This window comes from Somniosus microcephalus, unplaced genomic scaffold (assembly GCF_052327205.1).
Source record: "Somniosus microcephalus isolate GS21.2 unplaced genomic scaffold, FLI_Smic_1.0 unresolved_chr6, whole genome shotgun sequence".
In the NCBI taxonomy this organism is placed as follows: Eukaryota; Metazoa; Chordata; class Chondrichthyes; order Squaliformes; family Somniosidae; genus Somniosus; species Somniosus microcephalus.
The window spans coordinates 10112345-10126716 of NW_028225184.1; the positions used below are offsets into that span (position 1 = coordinate 10112345).

Here is a 14372-nt window from a genome sequence, read left to right on the forward strand (position 1 = left end):
TCGCACTTCCCCTTCTCCCAATCTATTGCCGTTCAGATGATAATTACGAGGGGCGTAGATAGGGTAGATAGAAAGGAACTTTCCCCCCCCCCCCCCCCGAGTAGAGGGGTCAATAACCAGGGGGCATAGTTTCAAGGTAAGGGGCGGGAGGTTTAGAGGGGATTTGAGGAAGAACTTATTCACCCAGAGGGTGGTTGGAATCTGGAACTCACCGCCTGAAAGGGTGGTCGAGGCAGGGACCCTCACGACATTCGAGAAGCATTTAGACGAGCACTCGAAACGCCACAGCAGACATAGAAACATAGAAGGTCGGAGCAGGAGTCGGCCGTTCGGCCCCTCGGGCCCGCTCCGCCGTTCGACGAGATCGCGGCCGATCCGATCCTGACCGCCGATCCGCTGTGACGGAACCGTCTCCTGAATCTAACGGAATCGGACGCACGAAATCGGAGCGGGATCGGGCTACGCGGCCCCTGGGCCCGCTCCGCTACCCGCGGGGCCGCGACCGATCCGGACCTAGACTCGTGTCCAAATTCCTGCCCGCTCCCCGTAACCCTTAATTCCCTTGACTTCTAGGAAAGTGTCTATTTCTGTTTGAAATTGATGTCACGATGTAGCTTGGACAGCTTTTTGGGACAGCATATTCCACGGACCTACCGCCCTCTGAGCGAAGTAGTTCCTCCTCGTCTCGGTTTTGAAAGAGCAGCCCCTTATTCTAAGACTCCGCCCCCTAGTTCTAGTTTCGCCCGTCGTCGGCAACGCCCTCCCCGCATCCGCCCGATCCAACCCCTTCGCGACCTTCTACGTTTCGATAAGATGGCCTCTCGTTCTTCTGAACTCCAACGAGTAGAGTCCCGATCTACTCGACCTCTCCTCGTGCGTCCGTCCCCTCGTCCCCGGGATCGACCGAGCGAACCTTCTTTGTACCGACGTCGTCGGAAAACACGGCGTCGGATCCCCGCGTGGGGAATCGTCGAAAGCGACGGCGCGGAATGAGGCCGTTTCGGCGCGCCGTGTCCGCGCCGGCCGGTAAAGAGCTGTCCTGCCCGATCCCGCTTCCCGGCTCTTGGTGCGTGGCCCTGCGTGTCGGAGCGTCCCGAGTGCGCGTCCGAGCGCATTGTCAATGCGGCGAGGGTTCCTGCCTCTCCCGCCCCTTTCGGGCAGGGAGCTCCAGACCCCCACGACCCTCTGGGTGAAGAAATGTCCCTTCGAATCCCCTCTGACCCTTCCCCCGATTACTTTAAATCTGCGCCCCCTGGTTCGAGAGCCCTCCGCTGAGGGAAAGAGGTCCTTTCGAGCCACTCTATCTAGGCCCGTCATAATTTGACCCACCTCAATAAAGGTCTCCCCTCGGGCTCCTCTGTCCCAAGGATAACGAGCCCAGCCTATCCTCCTAGCGGCGATTCTCTACTCTCGGCGACATCCTTGTAAATCTCCTCCGTCCCCTCTCGAGTGCGATCGCGTCGATCCTGTAATGCGGCGACCAGAACCGCACGCGGTATTGTAGACGAGGCAAACCGTCTGGCGGCGCGGTACGGCAGCTGCGGCTGCTGCGACCGGAAAGCCCTGCGGCGGGCGGTCCAAACCGCCCGACGCGTTACCGGCGCCCGGCTACCGACCGTAATAGAGCGCGTGTGCCAGAAACGCTGTCTACGGAGGTCGCGGGCCGTCGTCGAAGAGCCTACCCGCCCCGGCCGCGGTCTGTTCGCCCTCCTGCCGTCTGGGAGACGCTACGGGTGCGTTCGCACCCGGACGACCGGATTTCGGACCGGCTCCTTTCCCGGGGCTGTCGTCCGACCGAACTCCGCAAATCAACTCTAAAGCCTGCGCGTCTGCCGACGCGCTTTATTGCGGTCGCGTTGATGTGAATGTGTCACGAGCCGAATGAATGTCGAACGTTGAAATGTCTCGATCTAAACGTACGCTCTCGGCAGCGGCGAGCCTACGTTTCGTCGTACCGCGCTTGTGCGCTAACGGTGACGGTCAAAGTTGATTTGATTTGATGTGATGATCTAGCGTCCTGTACAGTTGAAGCATAACCTCCCTGCTCTTGTGTTCTATGCCACGGCTAATGAAGGCGAGCGCGCCGTACGCCTTCTTAACCGCCTTATCCACCTGGCCTGCTACCTTCGGGGATCTGTGGACGTGCACCACGAGGTCCCTTTGTTCCTCTGCGCTGCTCGGCGTCCCACCGTTTAACGTGTGTTCCCTTTCCTCGTCGGCCCTCCCCACGTGCGCTACCTCGCGCTGCTCCGGATTGAATCGCATTTGCCGCTGTTCTGGCCGCCTGACCGATTTATTGCTGTCTTCCTGCGGTCTGCGGCTTCCTTCTTCGGTCTCGGCCGCGCGGCCGATTTTCGTCTCGTCTGCAAACTTCTTCATCCGACCCCCTGTGTTCAAGTCGAGGTCGTCGACGTGTACCGCAAAAAGCGAGGGACCAAGTGCCGAGCCCTGCGGAACGCCGCCGGAAACGGCCTCCCGGTCGCACAAACCCCCGTCGACCGCGACCCTCTGCTTAGAAACGTCGATAGGAGCAGGCCGTTCGGCCCCTCGGGCCCGCTCCGCCGCTCGACGAGATCGCGGCCGATCGTCCAAATTCAGCACCCGGTCCCTGCCTTCTCCCCGTCTCCCTCGACGCCCTTAGCCTCGAGAAACATCTCCGACTCCTCGTCGAGTATCCTTAACGAATTGGCCTCGGCCGCCTTCTGCGGTCGAGAATTGCACAGGTTCGCCGCTCTCTGGGTGAAGAAATTCCTCCTCGTCTCTGTCCTGGCCGGCCTGCCCCTCGGCCTTGGACTGCGACCCCCGGTTCTGCGCTCCCCCGCCGTCGGGAACGTCCTTCCCGCGTCCGGTGTGTCCGGCGCTGTCGGAATGCGAGAAGCTTCGACGAGACGCCCTCTCGTTCTTCTGAACTCCGGCGAGCGCGAGCCCGATCGAGCCGATCCGTCCCCGCGCGTCGTCCCGGGCGTCGGTGCGGCGAACGTTCGCGCCGAACTCCCTCCGCGGCGAGGACGTCCTTCCTCGGACGAGGCGACCGAAACCGCGCGCGGCGCTCGAGGCGCGGTCTCGCCGGGGCCCCGTGCGACGGACGCCTCGACCGTGTGCGTTCCGTTTGCCGCGCTTCTGCTCTCGCCCCCTTCCCCCTCCCTCCCGGAACGGCGACCGTGTTCCCCTCGCCTTCGCCTTTCGGCCCGCCGGCCTCCGCCTTCGACGGCTCGTCCTCCGCCGTTTGCGGCGCGATCCCGCCGCCGGACGCGTCTTCCCCTCCCCTCCCCTCCCCTTTCGGCGTTCCGTCGGGGCCGCTCCCTCCGCGACGCCCCGGTCCGCTCCTCCGTCGCCCCCGGCGACCCTTCCCCTTCGCCCGGCACCTTCCCGTGCGAGCGCAGGAGACGCGACGCCTGGGTTGAAGAGAGAGAGAGAGGGAGAGGGGGCTCCCTCCCGGCGCCGCGAGGGTTAATGGCGGAGCGGGGGCGTGGCCGGCGCGGCGAGGGTTAATGGCTGAGCGGGGGCGCTCCCGGCGCAGCGAGGGTTAAAGAGAGAGAGAGGCGGGGCCCGGCGCATCGAGGGTTAGAGAGAGAGAGAGGCTGCCCCGGCGCAGCGAGGGTTAATGGCAGAGCGGGGGCGGGGCCCGGCGCAGCGAGGGTTAAAGAGAGAGAGAGAGAGAGGCTGTCCCGGCGCAGCGAGGGTTAATGGCAGAGCGGGGGCGGGGCCCGGCGCGGCGAGGGATAATGGCGGAGCGGGGCGCTCCCGGCGCGGCGAGGGTTAAAGAGAGAGAGAGGCTGCCCCGGCGCAGCGAGGGTTAATGGCAGAGCGGGGGCGGGGCCCGGCGCAGCGAGGGTTAATGGCAGAGCGGGCGCTCCCGGCGCAGCGAGGGTTAAAGAGAGAGAGAGGCTGCCCCGGCGCTGCGAGGGTTAAATGCGGAGCGGGGGCGGGGCCTGGCGCTGCGAGGGTTAACGGCAGAGCGGGGCGGGGCCCGGCGCAGCGAGGGTTAAAGGCGGAGCGGGGGCGGGGCCCGGCGCGGCAAGGGTTAATGGCAGAGCGGGGGCGGGGCCCGGCGCAGCGAGGGTTAATGGCAGAGCGGGGCGCTGCCCGACGCAGCGAGGGTTAATGGCAGAGCGGGGGCGGGGCCCGGCGCAGCGAGGGTTAATGGCAGAGCGGGGGTGCTGCCCGACGCAGCGAGGGTTAATGGCAGAGCGGGGGGCTCCCTCCTGGCGCTGCGAGGGTTAACTCGGGAGGCCAGCCACTGTGCAGCTGAAGGCACTTGACAAGGGCGAGGCCAGTCATGTGAGGACGCTGCTTCTCCTGCACTCGGCCTCAGCAAGTCCTGCTTGCAGCACCTATAAAGAGAGGCTCGGCGTTGCGGCCTTGCACGGAGTGCGGCGCTTCACAGAGTGGGCCCGGGACGGACTGCCCGGGGCGACGGGAGTCGGGGGAGTCCGGGGAGTGAGGCGAGGCGAGGCCGAGGCCGCGGAGGGCTCCGGAGACCGGGTGAGGCTCGCTTGACCGGTGGCGTTGAACTGAGGTCGCTGAAGTGGCTTCGAGGTGGGGGGGGGGAGGCCGTGCCGGGAGAGCCCGGCCCCGCCACGTGCTGCTCTCGCTCTGTGTGGGAATGCCGGTCGATTCGAGTCCGATGGCTTTCTCGGCGTGACCAGTCGCGTCCGATGTAGCCGAAACGTCGACTCTGTTTCTCTCTCCGCGGACGCCGCCTGGCCTGCTGAGTTTTTCGCGGCGTTTTCCGTCGTTCTTTTGTACTCTGTGCCTGTCGATTGTAATCCGGGTTTTATTCTCCACGGGGATAGTGATTTCGTTTAGTAGTGCGTGTTTTAGCCAGTGTTTTGGAAGGCTTTCGATAAAGTCCCGCATGAGACACTAGCGTGCAAAGTTAAGGCACGTGGGACTGGGGGCAAGGTATTGACTTGGATAGAGAACTGGCTGGCGGACAGAAAGCAAAGAGTTGGAATAAACGGGTCTTTTTCCGAGTGGCAGGCCGTGACTAGTGGGGTACTGCAGGGATCGGTCCTTGGGCCCCGGCTATTCACAATATATATTAACGATCTGGACGAGGGAACTGGATGTAATATCTCCAAGTTTGCAGACGACACAAAGCTGGGTGGGCGTGTGTGCTGTGAGGAGGATGCCGAGAAACTCCAGGGCGATTTGGACAGGTTGGGGGATTGGGCAGAAGCACGGCAGTTGCAGTATAACGTGGATAAATGCGAGGTTATCCGCTTCGGTGGCAAAAACAGGAAGGCAATTATCTGAACGGCAATAGATTGGGAGAAGGGGAAGTGCAACGAGACCTGGGTGTCCTTGTGCACCAGTCGCTGAAGGTAAGCATGCAGGTGCAGCAGGCGGTTAAGAAGGCAAATGGTACGTCGGCCTTCGTAGCGAAAGGATTCGAGTACAGGAGCGAGGATGTCTTGCTGCAGTTGAGAACACACCTCGAGTATCGTGCGCTGTTTTGGTCGCCTTACCTGAGGAAGGATGTTCTTGCCACGGAGGGAGTGCAGCGAAGATTCACCAGGCCGATACCTGGGATGGCAGGAATGACGGACGAGGAGAGATTGGGTCGATTGGGCTTATACTCGTCGGAGTTTAGAAGAATGAGAGGGGATCTCATCGAAACTTATACAATTCTGACAGGACCGGACAGACCGGATGCAGGGAGGATGTTCCCGACGGTCGGGGAGTCCAGAACCAGGGGTCACAGTCTAAGGATAAGGGGTAAGCCGTTTAGGACTGAGATGAGGAGGAATTTCTTCACCCAGAGAGTGGTGAACCTGTGGAATTCTCTACCACAGAAGGCAGTAGAGGCCAAGTCATTAAATATATTCAAGAAGGAGTTGGATATATTTCTTAAGGCTAAAGGGATCGAGGGAGATGGGGAGAAGGCAGGGACAGGGTACTGAATTTGGACGGTCAGCCACGATCGCGTTGAATGGCGGAGCAGGCTCGAGGGGCCGAACGGCCTACTCCTGCTCCTATCTTCTATGTTTCTAGTGCTGCACTCACTCAGTACCGGCCCCTCCGACGGTGCGGCGCTCCCTCGGTACTGACCCTCCGACGGTGCGGCGCACCCCCCCGGTACTGACCGTCCGACGGTGCGGCGCTCCCTCGGTACTGCGCTTCCGACAGTGCGGCGCTCCCTCAGTACTGCCCCTCCGACAGTGCGGCGCTCCCTCGGTACTGCCCCTCCGACAGTGCGGCGCTCCCCCCCGGTACTGACCCTCCGACAGTGCGGCGCTCCCTCGGTACTGCCCCTCCGACAGTGCGGCGCTCCCTCGGTACTGCGCTTCCGACAGTGCGGCGCTCCCTCAGTACTGCCCCTCCGACAGTGCGGCGCTCCCTCGGTACTGCCCCTCCGACAGTGCGACGCTCCCCCCCAGTACTGGCCCCTCCGACGGTGCGACGCTCCCTCGGTACTGCCCCTCCGACAGTGCGACGCTCCCTCGGTACTGACCCTCCGACAGTGCGGCGCTCCCTCGGTACTGCCCCTCTGACAGTGCGGCGCTCCCCCCCGGTACTGACCCTCCGACAGTGCGGCGCTCCCTCGGTACTACCCCGCAGTCCTACCATTCAGCACCTCATATTTGACCCAGGAACAGGAGGCCGTTCAGTCCCTCGAAACTCCTGCAGTGTCTTGCGGATGAGACGTTAAGCAGAGAGCCTGTCTGCCGTCTCGAAGTTTGGCTGGAGTCACGCCTACCTGTTTGAAAGTCCGTGTTAGTCGCATCCTTGCGAGTTCCATCCTCTATTTCAGACGCTGGCGAGAGGATGAAACACCCGACTATCTGGCCTTCGATTCCACACAATTTGCTCCACGACTTCAGAAAATCCAGCTCAATTCTGCTCTCCGTGGAACTGTGGGAAATCATACTCGTCCGAGCCCGGAGTCTCTCAGGATAGAGAGTCAGGAACAGGAGGAGGCCCGTTCAGCCCCCTCGACCATTACACAGGAACAGGAGGAGGCCCGTTCAGCCCCCTCGACCATTACACAGGAACAGGAGGAGGCCCGTTCAGGCCCTCGAGCCTGTTACACAGGAACAGGAGGAGGCCCGTTCAGCTCCCCTCGAGCCTGTCACACAGGAACAGGAGGAGGCCCGTTCATCCCCCTTGAGCCTGTTACACAGGAACAGCAGGAGGCCCGTTCAGCCCCCTCGAGCCTGTTACACAGGAACAGGAGGCGGCCCGTTCAGCCCCTCGGGCCTGTTACACAGGAACAGGAGGAGGCCCATTTAGTCCCCTCGAGCCTGTTACACAGGAACAGGAGGAAGCCCATTCAGCCCCTCGAGCCTGTTACACAGGAACAGGAGGAGGTCCATTCAGACCCCTCGAGCCTGTTACACAGGAACAGGAGGAGGTCCATTCAGACCCCTTGAGCCTGTTACACAGGAACAGGAGGAGGCCCATTCAGCCCCTCGAGCCTGTTACACAGGAACAGGAGGAAGCCCATTCAGCCCCTCGAGCCTGTTACACAGGAACAGGAGGAGGTCCATTCAGCCCCTCGAGCCTGTTACACAGGAACAGGAGGAGGCCCATTCAGCCTCTCGAGCCTGTTACACAGGAACAGGAGGAGGCCATTCAGCCCCCTCGAGCCTGTTACACAGGAACAGGAGGAGGCCCATTCAGCCCCTCGAGCCTGTTACACAGGAACCGGAGGAGGCCCTCTGAGCAAATGCGATGCACTCTTTTGCGGTGTGGCGATAGAAGGCCCACGACACATCAAACGTCCTTCCCTGCTGCAGCAGCGACAGTGTGACAGGGAGATGATGCAGACGGCGGGTAATTAATTAATCCCTCCACCGCGAACGCACAGCTCTCCAAACGTGTCCACTCCCTCAGCGCTATCTGGCGTTCTGTTAATTAGTCCGTGTGATCATCGAATAGAATCGTCGAACAGTACAGCGCAGGAGGAGGCTATTCTGCTGATCGGGTCTGTGCCAACTCTTTCGTTCTCACAATATTCCTCTTCTCTGCACAGCTTTACTCTGCATCTAACCCGTGCTGTGCCTGCCCCGGGAGTGTTTGATGGGACAGTGTAGAGAGAGCTTTACTCTGTATCTAACCCCGTGCTGTACCTGCCCCGGGAGTGTTTGACGGGACGGTGCAGAGAGCTTTACTCTGTATCTAACCCATGCTGTACCTGCCCCGGGAGTGTTTGATGGGACAGTGTAGAGGGAGCTTTACTCTGTATCTAACCCATGCTGTACCTGCCCCGGGAGTGTTTGATGGGACAGTGTAGAGAGCTTTACTCTGTATCTAACCCGTGCTGTACCTGCCCCGGGAGTGTTTGATGGGACAGTGTAGAGGGAGCTTTACTCTGTATCTATCCCGTGCTGTACCTGCCCTGGGAGTGTTTGATGGGACAGTGTAGAGGGAGCTTTACTCTGCATCTATCCCGTGCTGTACCTGCCCCGGGAGTGTTTGATGGGTCAGTGTAGAGGGAGCTTTACTCTGTATCTAACCCATGCTGTACCTGCCCCGGGAGTGTTTGACGGGATGGTGTAGAGAGCTTTACTCTGTATCTAACCCCGTGCTGTACCTGCCCCGGGAGTGTTTGACGGGACGGTGTAGAGAGCTTTACTCTGTATCTAACCCGTGCTGTACCTGCCCCGGGAGTGTTTGACGGGACAGTGTAGAGAGAGCTTTACTCTGTATCTAACCCCGTGCTGTACCTGCCCCGGGAGTGTTTGACGGGACGGTGTAGAGAGCTTTACTCTGTATCTAACCCATGCTGTACCTGCCCCGGGAGTGTTTGATGGGACAGTGTAGAGAGAGCTTTACTCTGTATCTAACCCCGTGCTGTACCTGCCCCGGGAGTGTTTGACGGGACGGTGTAGAGAGCTTTACTCTGTATCTAACCCTGTGCTGTACCTGCCCCGGGAGTGTTTGATGGGACAGTGTAGAGAGAGCTTTACTCTGTATCTAACCCCGTGCTGTACCTGCCCCGGGAGTGTTTGACGGGACGGTGCGGAGGCAGCTTTACTCTGTATCTAACCCCGTGCTGTACCTGCCCCGGGAGTGTTTGATGGGACGGTGCGGAGGGAGCTTTACTCTGTATCTGACCCCGTGCTGTACCTGCCCTGGGAGTGTTTGATGGGACAGTGTAGAGGGAGCTTTACTCTGTATCTGACCCCGTGCTGTACCTGCCCTGGGAGTGTTTGATGGGACAGTGTAGAGAGAGCTTTACTCTGTATCTAACCCATGCTGTACCTGCCCTGGGAGTGTTTGCTGGGACAGTGTAGAAGGAGCTTTACTCTGTATCTAACCCCGTGCTGTACCTGCCCTGGGAGTGTTTGATGGGACAGTGTAGAGGCAGCTTTACTCTGTATCTAACCCCGTGCTGTTCCTGCCCTGGGAGTGTTTGATGGGACAGGGTAGAGGGAGCTTTACTCTGTATCTAACCCCGTGCTGTACCTGTCCTGGGAGTGTTTGATGGGGCAGTGTAGAGGGAGCTTTACTCTGTATCTAACCCCGTGCTGTACCTGCCCTGGGAGTGTTTGATGGGACAGTGTAGAGGGAGCTTTACTCTGTATCTAACCCCGTGCTGTACCTGCCCCGGGAGTGTTTGCTTGGACGGTGCAGAGGGAGCTTTACTCTGTATCTAACCCCGTGCTGTACCTGCCCTGGGAGTGTTTGCTTGGACGGTGCGGAGGGAGCTTTACTGTGTATCTAACCCCGTGCTGTTCCTGCCCTGGGAGTGTTTGACGGGGACAGTGTAGAGGGAGCTTTACTCTGTATCTGACCCCGTGCTGTACCTGCCCCGGGAGTGTTTGACGGGACGGTGCGGAGGGAGCTTTACTCTGTATCGAACCCCGTGCTGTACCTGATTTGCCGCATTCTGATCCTCCAGTCGCCGACGATGTTCGAGGCATCACGTATGTCACTGACGTGTCCTCCAGGTATTTGTCCACCGGATCCGGAGACACTGGAAGATGGAGGAGGAGAAGGAGTTAGCTGTCTGTTCGCCGGTACCTGTTACACTATCGGCTCGGTCACCACGTTTCCCGCCGGATCTCCGAGCTCCCGGAGCCTCCCTGTACCTTTAGAATCGGCCCAACCTCAGACACCGAATAGATCCCTTTCCGGTAATTATCTGCGGTGCTGGAAACGTGCCGGACAAGAATGGACAGAACTCGCCTTCTTCCGCCTCGGGACGTTCCAAAGCACTTCGCGGCCAATGTGCTCGGTGTTTTAAATGTGGGAACCGCGGCAGCTAATTTGCACACGATTGCACTTTCCCTGGATTCCCCTAGAGTCCAAAAATCTCTCGATTTCCGTCTTGAATATACTCGATGACGGAGCCTCCGCAGCCCTGTGGGGCAGAGAGTTCCAAAGATTCACCGCCCTCTGAGTGAAGAAATCGCTCCTCATCTCAGTCCTAAACGGTTTACCCCTTATCCTTAGACTGTGACCCCTGGTTCTGGACTCCTCGACCGTCGGGAACATCCTTCCTGCATCTAGTCTGTCTAGTCCTGTTAGAATGTTATAAGTTTCGATGAGATCCCCTCTCATTCTTCTAAACTCTAGCGAATATTAGCCCGATCGACCCAATCTCTCTTCGTACGTCATTCCTGCCATCCCAGGTATCGGTCTGGTGAATCTTCGCTGCACTCCCTCCGTGGCAAGAACGTCCTTCCTCAGATAAGGCGACCAAAACTGCACACGATACTCGAGGTGCGGTCTCCCCAAGACCCTGTGCGACTGCAGCGAGACGTCCTGTACAGACTCGAACCCTCTCGCACTTCCCCTTCTCCCAATCTATTGCCGTTCAGATGATAATTACGAGGGGCGTAGATAGGGTAGATAGAAAGGAACTTTCCCCCCCCCCACCCCCCGAGTAGAGGGGTCAATAACCAGGGGGCATAGTTTCAAGGTAAGGGGCGGGAGGTTTAGAGGGGATTTGAGGAAGAACTTATTCACCCAGAGGGTGGTTGGAATCTGGAACTCACCGCCTGAAAGGGTGGTCGAGGCAGGGACCCTCACGACATTCGAGAAGCATTTAGACGAGCACTCGAAACGCCACAGCAGACATAGAAACATAGAAGGTCGGAGCAGGAGTCGGCCGTTCGGCCCCTCGGGCCCGCTCCGCCGTTCGACGAGATCGCGGCCGATCCGATCCTGACCGCCGATCCGCTGTGACGGAACCGTCTCCTGAATCTAACGGAATCGGACGCACGAAATCGGAGCGGGATCGGGCTACGCGGCCCCTGGGCCCGCTCCGCTACCCGCGGGGCCGCGACCGATCCGGACCTAGACTCGTGTCCAAATTCCTGCCCGCTCCCCGTAACCCTTAATTCCCTTGACTTCTAGGAAAGTGTCTATTTCTGTTTGAAATTGATGTCACGATGTAGCTTGGACAGCTTTTTGGGGCAGCATATTCCATGGACCTACCGCCCTCTGAGCGAAGTAGTTCCTCCTCGTCTCGGTTTTGAAAGAGCAGCCCCTTATTCTAAGACTCCGCCCCCTAGTTCTAGTTTCGCCCGTCGTCGGCAACGCCCTCCCCGCATCCGCCCGATCCAACCCCTTCGCGACCTTCTACGTTTCGATAAGATGGCCTCTCGTTCTTCTGAACTCCAACGAGTAGAGTCCCGATCTACTCGACCTCTCCTCGTGCGTCCGTCCCCTCGTCCCCGGGATCGACCGAGCGAACCTTCTTTGTACCGACGTCGTCGGAAAACACGGCGTCGGATCCCCGCGTGGGGAATCGTCGAAAGCGACGGCGCGGAATGAGGCCGTTTCGGCGCGCCGGCCGGTAAAGAGCTGTCCTGCCCGATCCCGCTTCCCGGCTCTTGGTGCGTGGCCCTGCGTGTCGGAGCGTCCCGAGTGCGCGTCCGAGCGCATTGTCAATGCGGCGAGGGTTCCTGCCTCTCCCGCCCCTTTCGGGCAGGGAGCTCCAGACCCCCACGACCCTCTGGGTGAAGAAATGTCCCTTCGAATCCCCTCTGACCCTTCCCCCGATTACTTTAAATCTGCGCCCCCTGGTTCGAGAGCCCTCCGCTGAGGGAAAGAGGTCCTTTCGAGCCACTCTATCTAGGCCCGTCATAATTTGACCCACCTCAATAAAGGTCTCCCCTCGGCCTCCTCTGTCCCAAGGATAACGAGCCCAGCCTATCCTCCTAGCGGCGATTCTCTACTCTCGGCGACATCCTTGTAAATCTCCTCCGTCCCCTCTCGAGTGCGATCGCGTCGATCCTGTAATGCGGCGACCAGAACCGCACGCGGTATTGTAGACGAGGCAAACCGTCTGGCGGCGCGGTACGGCAGCTGCGGCTGCTGCGACCGGAAAGCCCTGCGGCGGGCGGTCCAAACCGCCCGACGCGTTACCGGCGCCCGGCTACCGACCGTAATAGAGCGCGTGTGCCAGAAACGCTGTCTACGGAGGTCGCGGGCCGTCGTCGAAGAGCCTACCCGCCCCGGCCGCGGTCTGTTCGCCCTCCTGCCGTCTGGGAGACGCTATGGGTGCGTTCGCACCCGGACGACCGGATTTCGGACCGGCTCCTTTCCCGGGGCTGTCGTCCGACCGAACTCCGCAAATCAACTCTAAAGCCTGCGCGTCTGCCGACGCGCTTTATTGCGGTCGCGTTGATGTGAATGTGTCACGAGCCGAATGAATGTCGAACGTTGAAATGTCTCGATCTAAACGTACGCTCTCGGCAGCGGCGAGCCTACGTTTCGTCGTACCGCGCTTGTGCGCTAACGGTGACGGTCAAAGTTGATTTGATTTGATGTGATGATCTAGCGTCCTGTACAGTTGAAGCATAACCTCCCTGCTCTTGTGTTCTATGCCACGGCTAATGAAGGCGAGCGCGCCGTACGCCTTCTTAACCGCCTTATCCACCTGGCCTGCTACCTTCGGGGATCTGTGGACGTGCACCACGAGGTCCCTTTGTTCCTCTGCGCTGCTCGGCGTCCCACCGTTTAACGTGTGTTCCCTTTCCTCGTCGGCCCTCCCCACGTGCGCTACCTCGCGCTGCTCCGGATTGAATCGCATTTGCCGCTGTTCTGGCCGCCTGACCGATTTATTGCTGTCTTCCTGCGGTCTGCGGCTTCCTTCTTCGGTCTCGGCCGCGCGGCCGATTTTCGTCTCGTCTGCAAACTTCTTCATCCGACCCCCTGTGTTCAAGTCGAGGTCGTCGACGTGTACCGCAAAAAGCGAGGGACCGAGTGCCGAGCCCTGCGGAACGCCGCCGGAAACGGCCTCCCGGTCGCACAAACCCCCGTCGACCGCGACCCTCTGCTTAGAAACGTCGATAGGAGCAGGCCGTTCGGCCCCTCGGGCCCGCTCCGCCGCTCGACGAGATCGCGGCCGATCGTCCAAATTCAGCACCCGGTCCCTGCCTTCTCCCCGTCTCCCTCGACGCCCTTAGCCTCGAGAAACATCTCCGACTCCTCGTCGAGTATCCTTAACGAATTGGCCTCGGCCGCCTTCTGCGGTCGAGAATTGCACAGGTTCGCCGCTCTCTGGGTGAAGAAATTCCTCCTCGTCTCTGTCCTGGCCGGCCTGCCCCTCGGCCTTGGACTGCGACCCCCGGTTCTGCGCTCCCCCGCCGTCGGGAACGTCCTTCCCGCGTCCGGTGTGTCCGGCGCTGTCGGAGTGCGAGAAGCTTCGACGAGACGCCCTCTCGTTCTTCTGAACTCCGGCGAGCGCGAGCCCGATCGAGCCGATCCGTCCCCGCGCGTCGTCCCGGGCGTCGGTGCGGCGAACGTTCGCGCCGAACTCCCTCCGCGGCGAGGACGTCCTTCCTCGGACGAGGCGACCGAAACCGCGCGCGGCGCTCGAGGCGCGGTCTCGCCGGGGCCCCGTGCGACTGACGCCTCGACCGTGTGCGTTCCGTTTGCCGCGCTTCTGCTCTCGCCCCCTTCCCCCTCCCTCCCGGAACGGCGACCGTGTTCCCCTCGCCTTCGCCTTTCGGCCCGCCGGCCTCCGCCTTCGACGGCTCGTCCTCCGCCGTTTGCGGCGCGATCCCGCCGCCGGACGCGTCTTCCCCTCCCCTCCCCTCCCCTTTCGGCGTTCCGTCGGGGCCGCTCCCTCCGCGACGCCCCGGTCCGCGCCCCCGTCGCCCCTTCCCCTTCGCCCGGCGCCTTCCCGTGCGAGCGCAGGAGACGCGACGCCTGGGTTGAAGAGAGAGGGAGAGGGGGTGGGGGGGGGCTCCCTCCCGGCGCCGCGAGGGTTAATGGCAGAGCGGGGGCGGGGCCCGGCGCGGCGAGGGTTAATGGCGGAGCGGGGGCGGGGCCGGCGCGGCGAGGGTTAATGGCTGAGCGGGGGCGCTCCCGGCGCAGCGAGGGTTAAAGAGAGAGAGAGGCGGGGCCCGGCGCATCGAGGGTTAGAGAGAGAGAGAGGCTGCCCCGGCGCAGCGAGGGTTAATGGCAGA

At 60.9% G+C, this 14372-nt stretch overlaps 1 protein-coding gene across 1 annotated transcript in view; it reads right to left on the reverse strand.

The window, feature by feature from the left end:
* Positions 1-14372, reverse strand: part of LOC147087046 (uncharacterized) — a 60065-nt gene that overhangs the window by 15150 nt on the left and 30543 nt on the right. Inside the window, exons 5-7 of the mRNA XM_085978021.1 lie at positions 12916-13113; positions 9824-9925; positions 2190-2387 (exon numbers count right to left, since the gene is read on the reverse strand). Of these exons, the coding sequence (XP_085834147.1) occupies positions 2190-2387; positions 9824-9925; positions 12916-13113 (498 nt within the window). The remainder of the gene's footprint in view (positions 1-2189; positions 2388-9823; positions 9926-12915; positions 13114-14372) is intronic.